Source organism: Poecilia reticulata, linkage group LG4 (genome assembly GCF_000633615.1).
Source record: "Poecilia reticulata strain Guanapo linkage group LG4, Guppy_female_1.0+MT, whole genome shotgun sequence".
Lineage (NCBI taxonomy): Eukaryota > Metazoa > Chordata > Actinopteri > Cyprinodontiformes > Poeciliidae > Poecilia > Poecilia reticulata.
This window is the reverse complement of record NC_024334.1, coordinates 2479825-2492662: the sequence shown is the minus strand read 5'-3', so window position 1 is coordinate 2492662 and position 12838 is coordinate 2479825. Positions and strand designations below refer to the sequence as shown.

The following is a 12838-nucleotide window of genomic DNA, read 5'->3' as shown; positions in this document are numbered from 1 at the left end:
TAAGCAGCTGGGTTTGTAGAGTGGATGCACCCATCGCAGTTTTCTCACCGATCTCTAAAAAGCCAGACATGCTGATTCCGATTTTAGCCGATACCATTTTATTTTGTCTGAAATGTTGATAAATGTTGAAAGAAAGTTGCTGAGTTGGCAACTTTTGTTAACTGCAAACATGCAGAGATGACCTGGTGGGCCGGTCTGTCAGTCAAACCTCTCTGACAGCAGAGCAGAAGAGGACAGAGGTTGATTTCTAGATAAGATCGGCTTCACATGAAAATATCACCCCACCACCGATCTCCCAAAATGAAAGAAATTGGCACAGACAAAAAGAGCAGCTTTACGGACGAACCGCACAATAAACTTATATCATCCCGGTCTGAACAAACGGGAGGCGGAACATGGCTGGTAGATGAGTTTCTGAACGGAGGAGCCGTAAATATCCCGTRTTKCTCCCCCGGTCTACAAAAAAGTAACWGGTAGGGAAGCTCAAATGTGGAAAAAATAGACTGATGTTGATATCCGATAGTAACACTGGTGTTATGGAAGATTTACCAATATTTTATTTCATAATTGTTTTTATCCGATTACTCGATTAATCGTAAGAAAAATCTATAGATTACTCGATTACTAAAATAATCGTTTAGAACAGCCCTACAGACCATACAGATACAGTCATGTTTTCCTTCTCTATATAAACCAGCTGATGTACTTTGATTTATCATAAAACTTTTTTTTGTTTTGCATCCTCCTCTGTTTAGATCCGTGTCCCCACAGCGGCTTGCACACGTCGCTGGACTGCAACACCAACGCAGTCTCTGTGTCTTGGACTCCTGGCAAAGGCATCCTGCACTACGACGCCTCGGCCGATGCTTTTAACGTGGCGGAAGAGAAAAGCTGCTCGACCAACGGCTCGTCCTGCAACATCACGTCTCTGCGCTGCGGCGAGAGCTACAGGGTCAGCGTCAGCGGGGAGGGGCAGACCTGCCCCAGTCCGTCCCAGAGCTGGAACAGAATAAACACAGGTGGGCCTGGAACTTTAGCAATCAGTTATTCTGACGAATAATCGGAGAAAAATCTGGCACACTCTACGGATTTTTCATCTAACCATTTAAGCCTTTTTATACAAGAAATTCATTGAAATATACAAATAAATAAGGAAAGAAACATTTTATTGCCTAAGAATTTGAACCAGGTGAAGCTAAAACTATGCCACAAGTTTTGGATAAAACATATTTACAAACAAATTTGTTTATCTTAAATGCAAATGTATGAATATATTTTATACAGCTTTGACTTAGTTTCTTCTCTGAATATGTTGTTTTTCCAGCAAATGGCGTTTTGACTCTGTACTCCAGTTACCGATTAATCGATCACTAAGTTAGTTGATGATTATTTCAATAATCGCGAATAATCTGATTAACCCTTGGCAGTTGAGGTCTAAATGGCCGTCCCTGTCTCTCTTCTCAGTGCGTCAGCGCTCGCTATGAAGCCATGTAGCGATAGCTAGCAAAACTGCTACTACCCCTGCGCACACCACGAACTCTAACTAACACACTTAGAGTCTAAAAAACCCATCGAAACACTCTTAGTGAAATCCACAGCACTACTGCGCCCTCGTCTCTTGCCGTATCCAAATCCCCCCCTCGTCTCTCTCCGCATGTCTCTGTTCTACCTAGCAACAGACCGTCAACGCGTTTTCATTGGTTGTTTCGAAATGTGGTACATTTAGACCCCACAAAAAAGGGTGGAAATGATCGATCTTATTTCTGGCTTTATTTTGAAGTAAATAACCACAAAACCAATATAAAAACACCACTTTTATAAAGTTTGAAGTCTGTGCTGTCCAACAGAGTTGAAATGAAAACTCGGTATGCGTCCGTGTTATTACGAAGCCTTATTAATGCGTCACATGCTTGTACGCCGCACGGCGGGCAGCTACTGCACCGGGTTGAAGTGTCTTGTGACTTTAAATCCAAAAAAGCTGCTGCAGGCCACACCCCATAACTTAGTGTTTACACTCCCACCTGAAAATGGCTGCCAAGAAGCAGGTCAGCAATTATACTACTGTAAATCTTTGAAAAACAGAAGTACTGCAGAGCCTCCTGCACAACTAACAAGAATGCAGCAAGTGGTTTATGAATGTTAAGTCAACAGCAAAACGCTTGTCTTGTCCAGCAGCCATTGTACAGTGCATACAGCAGTAAAACCAGCTGCTCAAACGTGACACAGCTCTAACTGGGTTGCTAGGTAACAGGTGGAACTCGGCCGGGGTTGCAAGGTGACCTTTGTCATCTTACATTCCAGAGGTTTTTACATTTTCCAGAAACCAACAAACATGAACTTATTGCTAAAAAACAGTTGGATGGTTTTCTTTAAGCATTTTTGCTGTTTTTAGAAGCAGTAGAAACCCAAATGGAAGTACAAAAATGGGGAATTTTGCATAAAAGTTCCCCTTTAGAATATCATTAAATTTTTTTTTTACAAAACTATGTAAAAAAAACCCTGTGGTACCTGCTGTGATGGTGTATAAAAACGGTCCCTTTCCCTCCACCAGCTCCGTGTCCTCCCACCAACCTCGTGGTCAGCTCTTCCTGCAAGTCCAACAACATCTCGGTGTCGTGGCAAGACTCGCAGGGTTCCATGTCCTACATGGCCGTGGCTGAAAATGAAAATGGTCGCCAGTGGACATGCAACACAAGCAGCACCACCTGCCAAATACCTGAACTGCTGTGCGGACAGAAGTACGACGTTTATGTCGTCGGTATCGATTCAACCTGCTTTGGAGCCAAGAGTGAAATAAAAACGATTCGCACTGGTGAATATGTATAGTTACCCTGTAAGGCAGCTGCTCAACCTGCTGGGTGATCAGGCCTTCAGATAACTCTTTGTGCTTCCTCTGTAGCTCCATGCGTCCCAGAGAACATTCAGACACATCTCGACTGTCCGTCTGGAGTCCTCAACGTGACCTGGAAATCCACAGGCTACTTTACTCGCTTCCAGGCTTCCGTAGCGAACAGCAAGGGTCATGTCAACATCTGCACAACGGGAAAGAATTACTGCATGGTGCAAAATATGGAGTGTGGGACGACGTACGATGTGACGGTGATGGCCCAGGATCAGGCCTGCAACAGCTCCCACAGCCCCGTGAAGCAGGTTAAAACAGGTGAGCCAGCTGCAGAAAGGAACAGAATGAGATCACAATATAACAGCACAGATTCACTGGCTGCAGTTCTAATTATAGCAATCAAAACCAAACAATGCAGCAAACATTTTTTATACAAAACCAAATTGAAGGGGCGTTGTTATGCAAAATTGACTTATTGTGCCAAAAAAAAATAAAAAATACTTTTTTTAATCCCCTTATCAAAAATATACCTGGAAAGTTGCCTTGATTCTTTTGTGCTTGTTTGAGAAATCCTTCAGTCTCCATGGCAACCATTCAGCTGTGAAAAACGCCCGTGTGGACCTAGCCACACCTTCGAGTCACAGCTCCTCCACTCAGCTCCTTGAGACTAGCCAGCAGTAATTAGTAAACATTTGGTGGAGCTGATCTCATTATAGGAGCCACTTCTCTTAATTCCACTCAGTGGGAAATTACATAAGTTTATAAATGTTTATTTTAAAAACGTATAGCCAACAGTTTAATCACAAAATGTTTAACCAATCAGAGCAACTGCTGCACAATCGCTCATCTGACAGGGTCGTCACATAATCAGTGGCAAAGATTTATTTTAGCATGACGGTAAAATAATACTAGATAAAAACAGTAGATAAAAAAGAAATATAAAGAATATTTTACATTTTATAAAGTAGAAAAAAATTCTGCTATGTTGACATTTTGCCCTTATTGTCCAATATTTTTATTTTTTCATTCTGTTTATATTTTATATTCTACGTTTGTGAGTCTAATTCCTGTTATTTACTGTCTCTCCTTAATTTCCCCATTATGGGACAATAAAGTATTTTTCTGTTGTTAATTTTTGATTTATTGTTGAAGTAAAAGTGTGAAAGTCAGGGGCACCGGCCCCAGTTTGCCCCCCATTTAGCAACACCCATGTTCAGAACTTTTATGAGAAATTCGCTGCTTCTTAAAAAAAAAGGCTCCTGTTTATGTTTTTTCAGTACATTTTATGACTTTTCCCTAAGGTTTTCTTGAAATAACTGATACTCCTTACTATGTTCTCAGTTAATCATGATTTTCTTTACTTCCTCCACCCAGCTCCCTGCCCACCGTCCTCCTTCCATCCTCGTGTGGACTGCAGCAGCGGCGTTGTCTCCGTCACCTGGAACAGCAGCGTCTCCGGAGTCGTGTACACCGTCTCTGCGGTTGATGAGGAAGGTCGCGCTCATAACTGCACTGGCACAAACAGCGGCTGTAACATTGACACCCTGCAGTGTGGGACCCAATACAACGTGTCCATCACGCCGTCCAGGGATGCGTGTGCGGGTCAGGACAGCGCCACCGCGCTGATATCCACAGGTCCAGAGAAACATGTTTTACTTTCTGTTAAACTCTGACTTACCTAAAAAAATAGGAAAAGCCAGTTTTAAGTTGCTAAAAATCATCTTAATTATTAAGACAAACCTTTTAAGTGTAATCTGCATTTCAACTGAATAAAATATTATCTAGTAAAAGCTGAAATTGTGAAAAAGAACCAGTCCAAGCATTGAACCCTGGGGAATGCCATAATTAACTTAAAGGAATTCCTTCATTTTTTTATTTATTTTCTTTTATTTTAAGATAAAGGGAAATAAATACACAGTGAAAAGATACTAGTCCAATAACTGAGCCTTGGGGAACCCCAGGAGTAACGTCTCTGTTTTCCTTATTTTATTCTCATGTTTGGATAGCACCTGTTGATAAAGATTCAGAAGTTTTATATTGAAAGAAATTGACTAGGAAAAGTGTTTCTTTGGTCTGATTTTGTTATTTTGTTATTATATATATATATTTTTTTCTTTTTGGTCTTTAAAATACAAAAATGTCCACTTAACTTTATATTATTGTCTGGCTGATGGGGTAATTTTTAAATATTAAATGATTGGTAATGTGATCAATTACTCAGTACAGAACTTGAGTGTTTTTACTCTTACTTGAGTAAAACACGTTGAACTAGAGCTACTCTTAGTTTGACTAATTTTCTGATCCTGCTTCTCGTTTCTTTCAGTTCCCTGCGTGCCTCAGTTGTCGGACGTGGAGATCGACTGCCTGACAAACTCAGCCTGGGTGATGTTCGACGAGTCTGACGGCGCCGAAGGATACGTCATCGTCACAACAAACAGCCAGGGCGCCATCCAGACGTTCGAGTGCAACGCCACGTTGGACGGGATGTGCACTCTGCCGACGCTGGCCTGCAGCCAGAACCTCACCTTCACCTTGAAGGCCCTGAACGAAGAGTGCATCAGCGCCGCCAGCAACGCCGTCACCACAGAAACAGGTCAGCTGGAAAAGACAAGGAAACTTAATGTTACAGGACTAAAACTGAAACAGACAGGAAGTAATGTTAGTTAGGATATGTAGCTCCTATCATGACTAAACGTGTCGCAATAAGCAATTAATCAATGACACTGCAAAAGCATAAAATCTCACCAAGTATCTTTTTCCAGTTTCTAGTGCAAATGTGTTGGTAGACTGGAAATAAGACAAAACTAAGGAGCTTGTTTTAGGTTATTAATTCCTTATTATTCATAAAAAATATCCTAATTTCACTGGCAATTTATTGAAGAAGTAATTTTTCTCATAAGTGAAATAATCTGCCAGTGAAACAAAAAAATGCTGAATCAATATTAAATAATTATTGACTTAAAAGTTGCTGGAAAGTTACTGGTAACTTAATTTTGTCCTGTTTCAAGTAAGCCAAAGTATTTCCACTAGAAATTAGACCAAGCATAGATTTTGTGTTTGCAGTGCAGTTTTACTGAAAACTTGAACAAAATGTTTTGTTTTTAACTAAATATGTTGAACAGTGCTGATATTCACTAACACAGAAGAATCTGGCTGTACAGCAAATGCTGCATAAATGCATTCAAATTGAAAATTTAGTGGAAGGAAAAAGTGAGAGACCTTGACCAGGTTTTGACTACTTTCTGTACAATTCATTGACAAAAAATTCAGTGTCTGTATTATTTGCCCTGTGAATAGTTTTGGTTAATTACGTGACAATAAAAGTAAAATTTCTTCTCCTTCTGCAGCGCCGTGTCCTCCTCAGGGCATAGCGGAAACCGTAAACTGTGACGATGGAACCCTGTCCATCAGCTGGTCAGCTGTTCCCGGCGCGATAACGTACACGGCCACGCTTGAAGAGCTGAACGGCGGCACGCCGAGCTGCTGCACATCGGCTGCTGCCGGGTGCGACATCRRARACCTGCCGTGCGGGCAGATGTACATCCTGCATGTGACAGCCGAGGGTCGGACCTGCAACAGCTCCGAGAGTGACGGGATCGTCACAAGGACAGGTGTCCATCCTGAAATGCACTGGAAGCATTTTATGTTCTGCAAGGAAAGCTTCATTTCTGATTTCCCTGTTCTCAGTGGCGTGCGTCCCGGAGAACCTCAAAGCCGATCTGATCTGCAGCAGCAATGTGGCGTCCATGTCGTGGGGCTACAGCCGCGGCGGGCAGCTCTACACCGTGAGGGCGGTGGGCGCCGGCGGACACCTGTCCGAGTGCCGGTCGCCTGATAACCAGTGCGATCTGACGGACCTGCAGTGTGGAGAGCTTTACAACGCCACCGTGACCGGCGAGGACGTCCGCTGCAGCAGCGAACCCAGCGACAGCGTGACGATCAAGACTGGTATGATCTCAGAGAGTCTGAATCCACTCAAATGTGGTTTAAACATGAAGTAATGAAGGAAGGATATAAAATGTTCTGATGTATTTGAAGTATGTGCATCGCTTATGATGCGAGTTCATCCTGAATAATGCACGTCTAGTGGGATCAGTGGTGTGGAAATCACCGTATTCTGCTGTGTCATGGCTGGTGTGACGCTTTTCTGTTTATTTGATTCATAATTACAAACTATCAGGGATTGAAACTGAACCAGCGACGGTATAAGCTGAATGTTTGCTTTCTGAATCCACTCAAACATGGATTTAAACATGAAGTACTGAATTATTTTGGCTTTATAGTAACTTTTATAAATAAATATTTAGCTGCCGTTTCTTAATAGCACAATAATGACGTAGTTTTTTTCCTTTTGAGTGACCCGATTTTAAGCCACTTACTTCTAAACACAATCCTTCGGTAAGCTTACGTAGATCTGACGTCTTGGCAAATAAACGGTCCCTTACATGCGTGGACCACCAGGGGGCGCCCACGGAACAACAGTGTGTGAAGGACTGTGGTAGAGCTGTGGCTCTATGCTATAATAGTTCAGTGTTTTATGTTTTTTGAGTGTCATCAGCCTTCCTAACCTCTGACATGTCTTGTTTCTCCAACAGTGCCATGCACTCCTGAAAATACGTCCTCTGTGATGGACTGTGAGGCCAACTCTCTCATCGTCTCCTGGTCTGAGAGCGCAGGCGCCGACTCCTATATCGCCACGCTGCAGGACAGCTACGGCCGGAGCACAACCTGCCAGGGAACAACCGAGGGGTCGTGTGGCGTGAGCGGAGTCGGCTGCGGCCAGATCTACCACGTGTCTGTGGTCTCCTCTGACGGATACTGCAACAGCCCCCCCACAGACGTGCTGGACACTCCCTCAGGTAGGAGAGGAGCTACAAATTAAACACAAAGTACCAAATCTGATCCCCTACAACGTTTTAAAGGGGAACCTTTATTCTTCCTTTAAATGGTTACGAAAGGTTTATAGGCAAAACAAAAACATGTTCACTGCTTTTTTTGTACAAAATCATTCTTGGATAATGAGAGCTCCTTTCAGGGCTCTGTCACTTTAAGGCTGCTTTCCCACCAGCCCTTCTTAGTCCACTTTAACTGAACTCTAGTCCATTTGCCTGTAAGGTCCCGTTTGTTTGGTGAATGCGAAACTAAACTCTGATTTGGACCAATAAAGATAACACTGGTCCGCCTAGCACAGGGCATTCTGGGTAAATACAACCAAAGCAATTGCTTGAGTCCAGCGCTAACGGGAGAAATGGCTCGTGGATTTTACCAAAGACAATACAGAAATCCTACAGCTGCTAAAATCTGATGCTTCTCCATTTTATTTACATTTTGTGAAGAAGGAAGTTGCACTCAGTGTCGTCTGAAGTTTCTGTCGTTTCCTTCAGTAGTTCCTGGTGCAGCGCCCCCTCAGGCGAGGAGGGGAACAGGCTTTTCCATTGGATTTGGTTCATTTGACACAATGCTCTGTGAAAGAGAACCACAGCAGCTGAAAATGTAACAAATGTTTCAGTTCTGGTCCCCATTAAACGTAGTCCACTGGATTAACAGTTGTGAAAAACCCTAAATCCAATTAAGGTGCTGCTGGCCACGCCCACGAACGCCTGAGTGTTTGCACTCAGGCGTAAAAATGGCTGCCAACAGAACCGCAATTAAACAACCGTACATCTTTGGAAACTAAAAGCAGATCCTCCCGCACAACAAACAAGAATGCAGCAAGCAGTTTCTGGATGGTAGCTTTTCCAGCAGCCGTTGTACAGAACTGGAATGAGCTCAGTTTGGGTTGCTAGGTAACAGGCTGGGGTTGCTAGGTAACGGGGCAGCGCCTGATGATTGGTGCTGTTTCATTCCAGAGGTTTTTGAAACTGCTCATCTTCTAGACACCAAAACAATTCATTGCCAGAATCTGACCGGTTGGTGTTTAGAAGCAGTAGAGACCCAAATGCAAGTACAAAAGCATGAAAACTGTGAATGTTGCTTAATAGGTTCCCATTAAAATTTTTCAATATTCACTTCTAAGCCTCGTCTAAAAGTAGAATCTAAAACCACTGATTGAAATGTTGCCACCTGTCTTCCTCTCAGTGCCGTGTAAACCCAGAACCATCAAGGCGGCGATGGACTGCTACACGAAAACAGCCCAGGTGTCCTGGTACCCGAGCGACGGCGCTCTGTCCTACCTGGCCGTCGCCTCCACTGCGTCGGGCCACAGCGTCACCTGCGAGACCAACACCACCTCCTGCGAGCTGGAGGGGCTGCAGTGTGGTCAGAGCTACTCTGTGTGGGTGAAATCAGTGGGAGAAAGCTGCAGCAGCAGCGCCAACATGACCGGAGAGCTGCTGACGGGTGAGAAACTAAAACACCGTCTGAAATAAAATTCAACTCTCCCTTCTCACAATCGCGGCTGTTTTACATTTTATTGAGCAGAATAACAATTTTACCCACCTGAATAAATGCTTTGAAATTTAAATATAGATTTTTCTAAATTATTTAGTGTGAAATTATTCCACAGCAGCAAATGTAATGCTTTTATTCTTAACTTTAAAATAAACACAGAGAAAACTTTACTCTGCAGTCCAGTTTCTACTCTTGTCCTAATAAATCAACCCATATTTTTAGAAATTCAGTAACAAATGTTGAAATGCTGGAGATTTCTTTTAGAGCTTATCTTACAAAAAAAACACATTTATGTAAGTAAAACTAAAGTGTTAAAAAAAAAAGTCAGATTCACATAATTTGTTTTTTCACCATAAAAGAAAAGTTTTAATTGTAATTAATTTTTTATCTTCATTCTGTGTTGCAGAACCGTGCATTCCTGAACATATCGCCGGTCTGTACACGCTGGCTATCGGTCAGGTTGAGTGGGACAAGGCGGCCGGTGCCGTTAACTACACCGTAACCGCGGAAACGGACCAAGGCCTCACAGCCACCTGCACCACCAGAGACAACTTCTGCACATTGTACAACATGGAGTGTGGCCAGGTGTACAACATCAGCGTCACGTCGCACAGTGACGTGTGCAAAGACGTGTCCGTCTCTACAGAACACGTCACCATTGTGACAGGTGAGGATTTGCTGTTACTACCTTAAATGATGCACCTTTGAACTTCTGTGATGCCAGATTGTGATTAGGAATGTAAAGTTTGGCTGAGCCACTTTTAGCTTCCTTTAATTGCTTTAAAAATTAAAGAAGCTACCAGATATGTGGGATCTGGTTTCTAGTTGAAATGAGGCAAAACTAATTTGCAAGCTACTTTTCAGGAAGATATAAGAGCTAGTTTTCAGTTAATTCCCTAAAATTCATTAAAACGTACAAGTTCCAATGGCTGATTATTTCACTTATGACACGTTTTCCCCATTTTATAAGAGAAATAATCTGCCAGTGGATTTTCTACTTTTTATCAATATTAAGGAAAATCTGTGAATTTTGCAAACTGTTGAGGTTGACAAAAACAAAATTACTTCAATCAAAAAGTGATCAACTTGTAATATATGTAGTTCATACATGTGGCGGCCATATTGGATTCGAAGGTGAGCGCCAACTGACTTCCATGTGTTAGAGTTAAAATTTTAGTGAGAGATTTTATTTATTTTTTTTTTTTCAAATGGGAACTTAGACAAAACGAACTTTTCAGCAAAATATAGGAGCTTGTTTTAAGAAAATAATTCTTTAATATTGATAAAAGTCCTAGTCCTAGTTGTCTGATTACTTCACTTACAACAACACATTCTCCCTGTTATGAGTGAAATAGCTGGAACTTTTTCATCTTTTCATCATTAAGTAATTGTTAACATAAAACAAGCCCTTATATCTTGCTGAAAAGTTACTTGTACATTAGTTTTGTCTTATTTAAAGTGTAATAAGATACTTTCACCAGAAGCTAGACCAAAAATACTTGGTAAGTTTTTGTTTTTGCAGTGCAGATAGATAAACATGATCTGCTTCACTCGTTTCTGTCCCTTTGCAGAGCCGTGTCCGCCTAAAAACGTGGAGACCAACGTGAACTGCCAGGAGGAGCTGGGGACTGTGTCATGGGAGAGCAGCTGGGGCTCTGTGGGCTACGAGGTTCAGCTCGCAGGGCGTGACGGCCATTCGCTGACCTGCCTCACGAACACCACGTTCTGCGACGTCAGAGACCTGCACTGCGGCGTCGTCTACTACACCAACGTCATCGCCATTGGGGAGAACCGCAACAGCAGCAAGTCCACCACCGTGCTCCTGACTGCAGGTATGTAAAAGTACTAATGGGGCTGTCATAATGCATGTTGTAACAGGAGCCAATACAATCCTGCTTTTATTAGTGTGGCACGATGTATCAACGATCAACAACTTCTATTTTTTTAAAGGTGACTTATTATGCTTCCTTGAACAGGTTAGGAGGGGTCTGTGGTCAAGACAAAACATGCTCATTATAGTTTTTATTTTTGCACAAAATCATTCTAAGTTCTGCCTATTTTGAGCTCAGAAAGAGCTGTTTAAGGGCCTTTTTGAAAAGCAGAAGTGGAGCCTCCTGCACAACCATAGAGAATGCCGCAAATGGTTTCTAAATGAACCAACAAAACACTCTTTCCAACAGCCATTGTACAGCGCATACACCAGTAAAACCAACTGACCAAGTGTGCTGGAGCTGCTTGGGTTGCTAGGTTACGGCACAGTGACCCAATCGGGACGTTTCTGAAACGACTCAACACCAAAATACATTTTTAAAAAGCAGCAATAAGCATTGGACTATTTTTAAAAAGTGCTTATTTTCATTTTTGAGACCCAAATGAGAGCATAAAATGTGCAAAAAAGTGGATTTTACATAATAGGCCCCTTTTAATGTTGATAAACCAGCTAAAAATGAAATTAGTCTAAAAAGATTAGAAGTCAAATTAGTTGGTCTGAAGAATTCTTGACATCATCAAACTTTAAAGATTGATTAAAATTTAAAGAGCCCACGTGAAAAGTTTACTGTTTCCAAAAAAGCACCACCTTTCTAAAATATATTCWGACTTTTTGCATCCCGTCTCCTCCTGTGTGCAGCTCCCTGTACAGCCGGCGACGTGGCGGCTAGCTATGACTGCCACAACAACTCAGCAGAAGTCTCCTGGAGCTACGGCGCGGGCGCCAGYTCCTACCAGGTGACTGCTGTGTCGCCAGACGGGCACCGGACCTCCTGTGAGACGGATGAGCTGCAGTGTGAGCTGCTGGAGCTGGAGTGCAGCCAGACGTACAGCGTCACCTTCACAACCATCAGCGACCAATGCCAGATTGAGACGCACACCAACGTTTCCTTCAGCACACGTAAGCCAACCGATCTCGTTATAAGTTGAAAGGTATAGGTCTTAACAGTGAGCCATGTGGAACTCCACATTTAATATATCTTTTAGCTCTGACATTTTGTCATTAAACTGTTTAAATTGTCAACATCCAGGCCCCTGTAAGCCGCAGCGTGTCGGCGTGGACCTGCGGTGCGGGTCGAGTACAGCCGACATGTTCTGGGACGAAGACGACTATGTGGAGCTGTTCATGGCCACTGCCACCAGCAGCGAGGGAACGACCCTGCAGTGCAGCTCCACCAACTCCACCTGCCGGTTCCCGGATCTGGACTGCGGAGAGAAATATGTGTTTTCTGTCACTGCGTTCAGCAGCATGTGCTACAGCGAAGAGGGCAACTCTGTGGAGATCCAGACAGGTAGGAGAGTTGACCGACGGAGAGGTTTTGTTTTAATGTTRATCAATCATCTAAATGTTGTTAAATTATTTCTGCTTTARTATTTCTACATATTGTTATGTTCTTACTTAAGGCTGGACGACATAGCTGAAAAAATTTACAAGTGTTCCATAWCAGTCTTTATCGATAATTATTGATTAAATTTCAGTTTAAATATCTGAAATACTCCCAAACTGGTGGCGGGACCTTTTCTAGTTTATCCACATTTTTCACTCCATACTGAGTCATTTTTAAGCTGTTATGAGAACCAGTGGTGAAACCTTAAAGTGCTCCTGTGCAAGTTACT

At 42.6% G+C, this 12838-nt stretch overlaps 1 protein-coding gene and 1 long non-coding RNA gene across 2 annotated transcripts in view; one reads left to right on the top strand and one right to left on the bottom strand.

Moving 5' to 3' along the window:
- Window positions 1-12838, top strand: part of fndc7b (fibronectin type III domain containing 7b) — a 61351-nt gene that overhangs the window by 26405 nt on the left and 22108 nt on the right. Inside the window, exons 27-39 of the mRNA XM_008406271.2 lie at window positions 756-1019; window positions 2552-2812; window positions 2900-3160; window positions 4217-4477; window positions 5166-5435; window positions 6190-6453; window positions 6530-6790; window positions 7438-7701; window positions 8921-9181; window positions 9639-9899; window positions 10804-11064; window positions 11862-12122; window positions 12253-12513. Of these exons, the coding sequence (XP_008404493.1) occupies window positions 756-1019; window positions 2552-2812; window positions 2900-3160; window positions 4217-4477; window positions 5166-5435; window positions 6190-6453; window positions 6530-6790; window positions 7438-7701; window positions 8921-9181; window positions 9639-9899; window positions 10804-11064; window positions 11862-12122; window positions 12253-12513 (3411 nt within the window). The remainder of the gene's footprint in view (window positions 1-755; window positions 1020-2551; window positions 2813-2899; window positions 3161-4216; window positions 4478-5165; window positions 5436-6189; window positions 6454-6529; window positions 6791-7437; window positions 7702-8920; window positions 9182-9638; window positions 9900-10803; window positions 11065-11861; window positions 12123-12252; window positions 12514-12838) is intronic.
- On the bottom strand, window positions 913-3169 carry LOC103463101 (uncharacterized). Its single transcript, XR_533457.1, has 3 exons — window positions 3091-3169; window positions 2831-2963; window positions 913-999 (listed from the first exon to the last, which is right to left on the bottom strand). It is a non-coding gene; the product is annotated as an uncharacterized LOC103463101 (long non-coding RNA).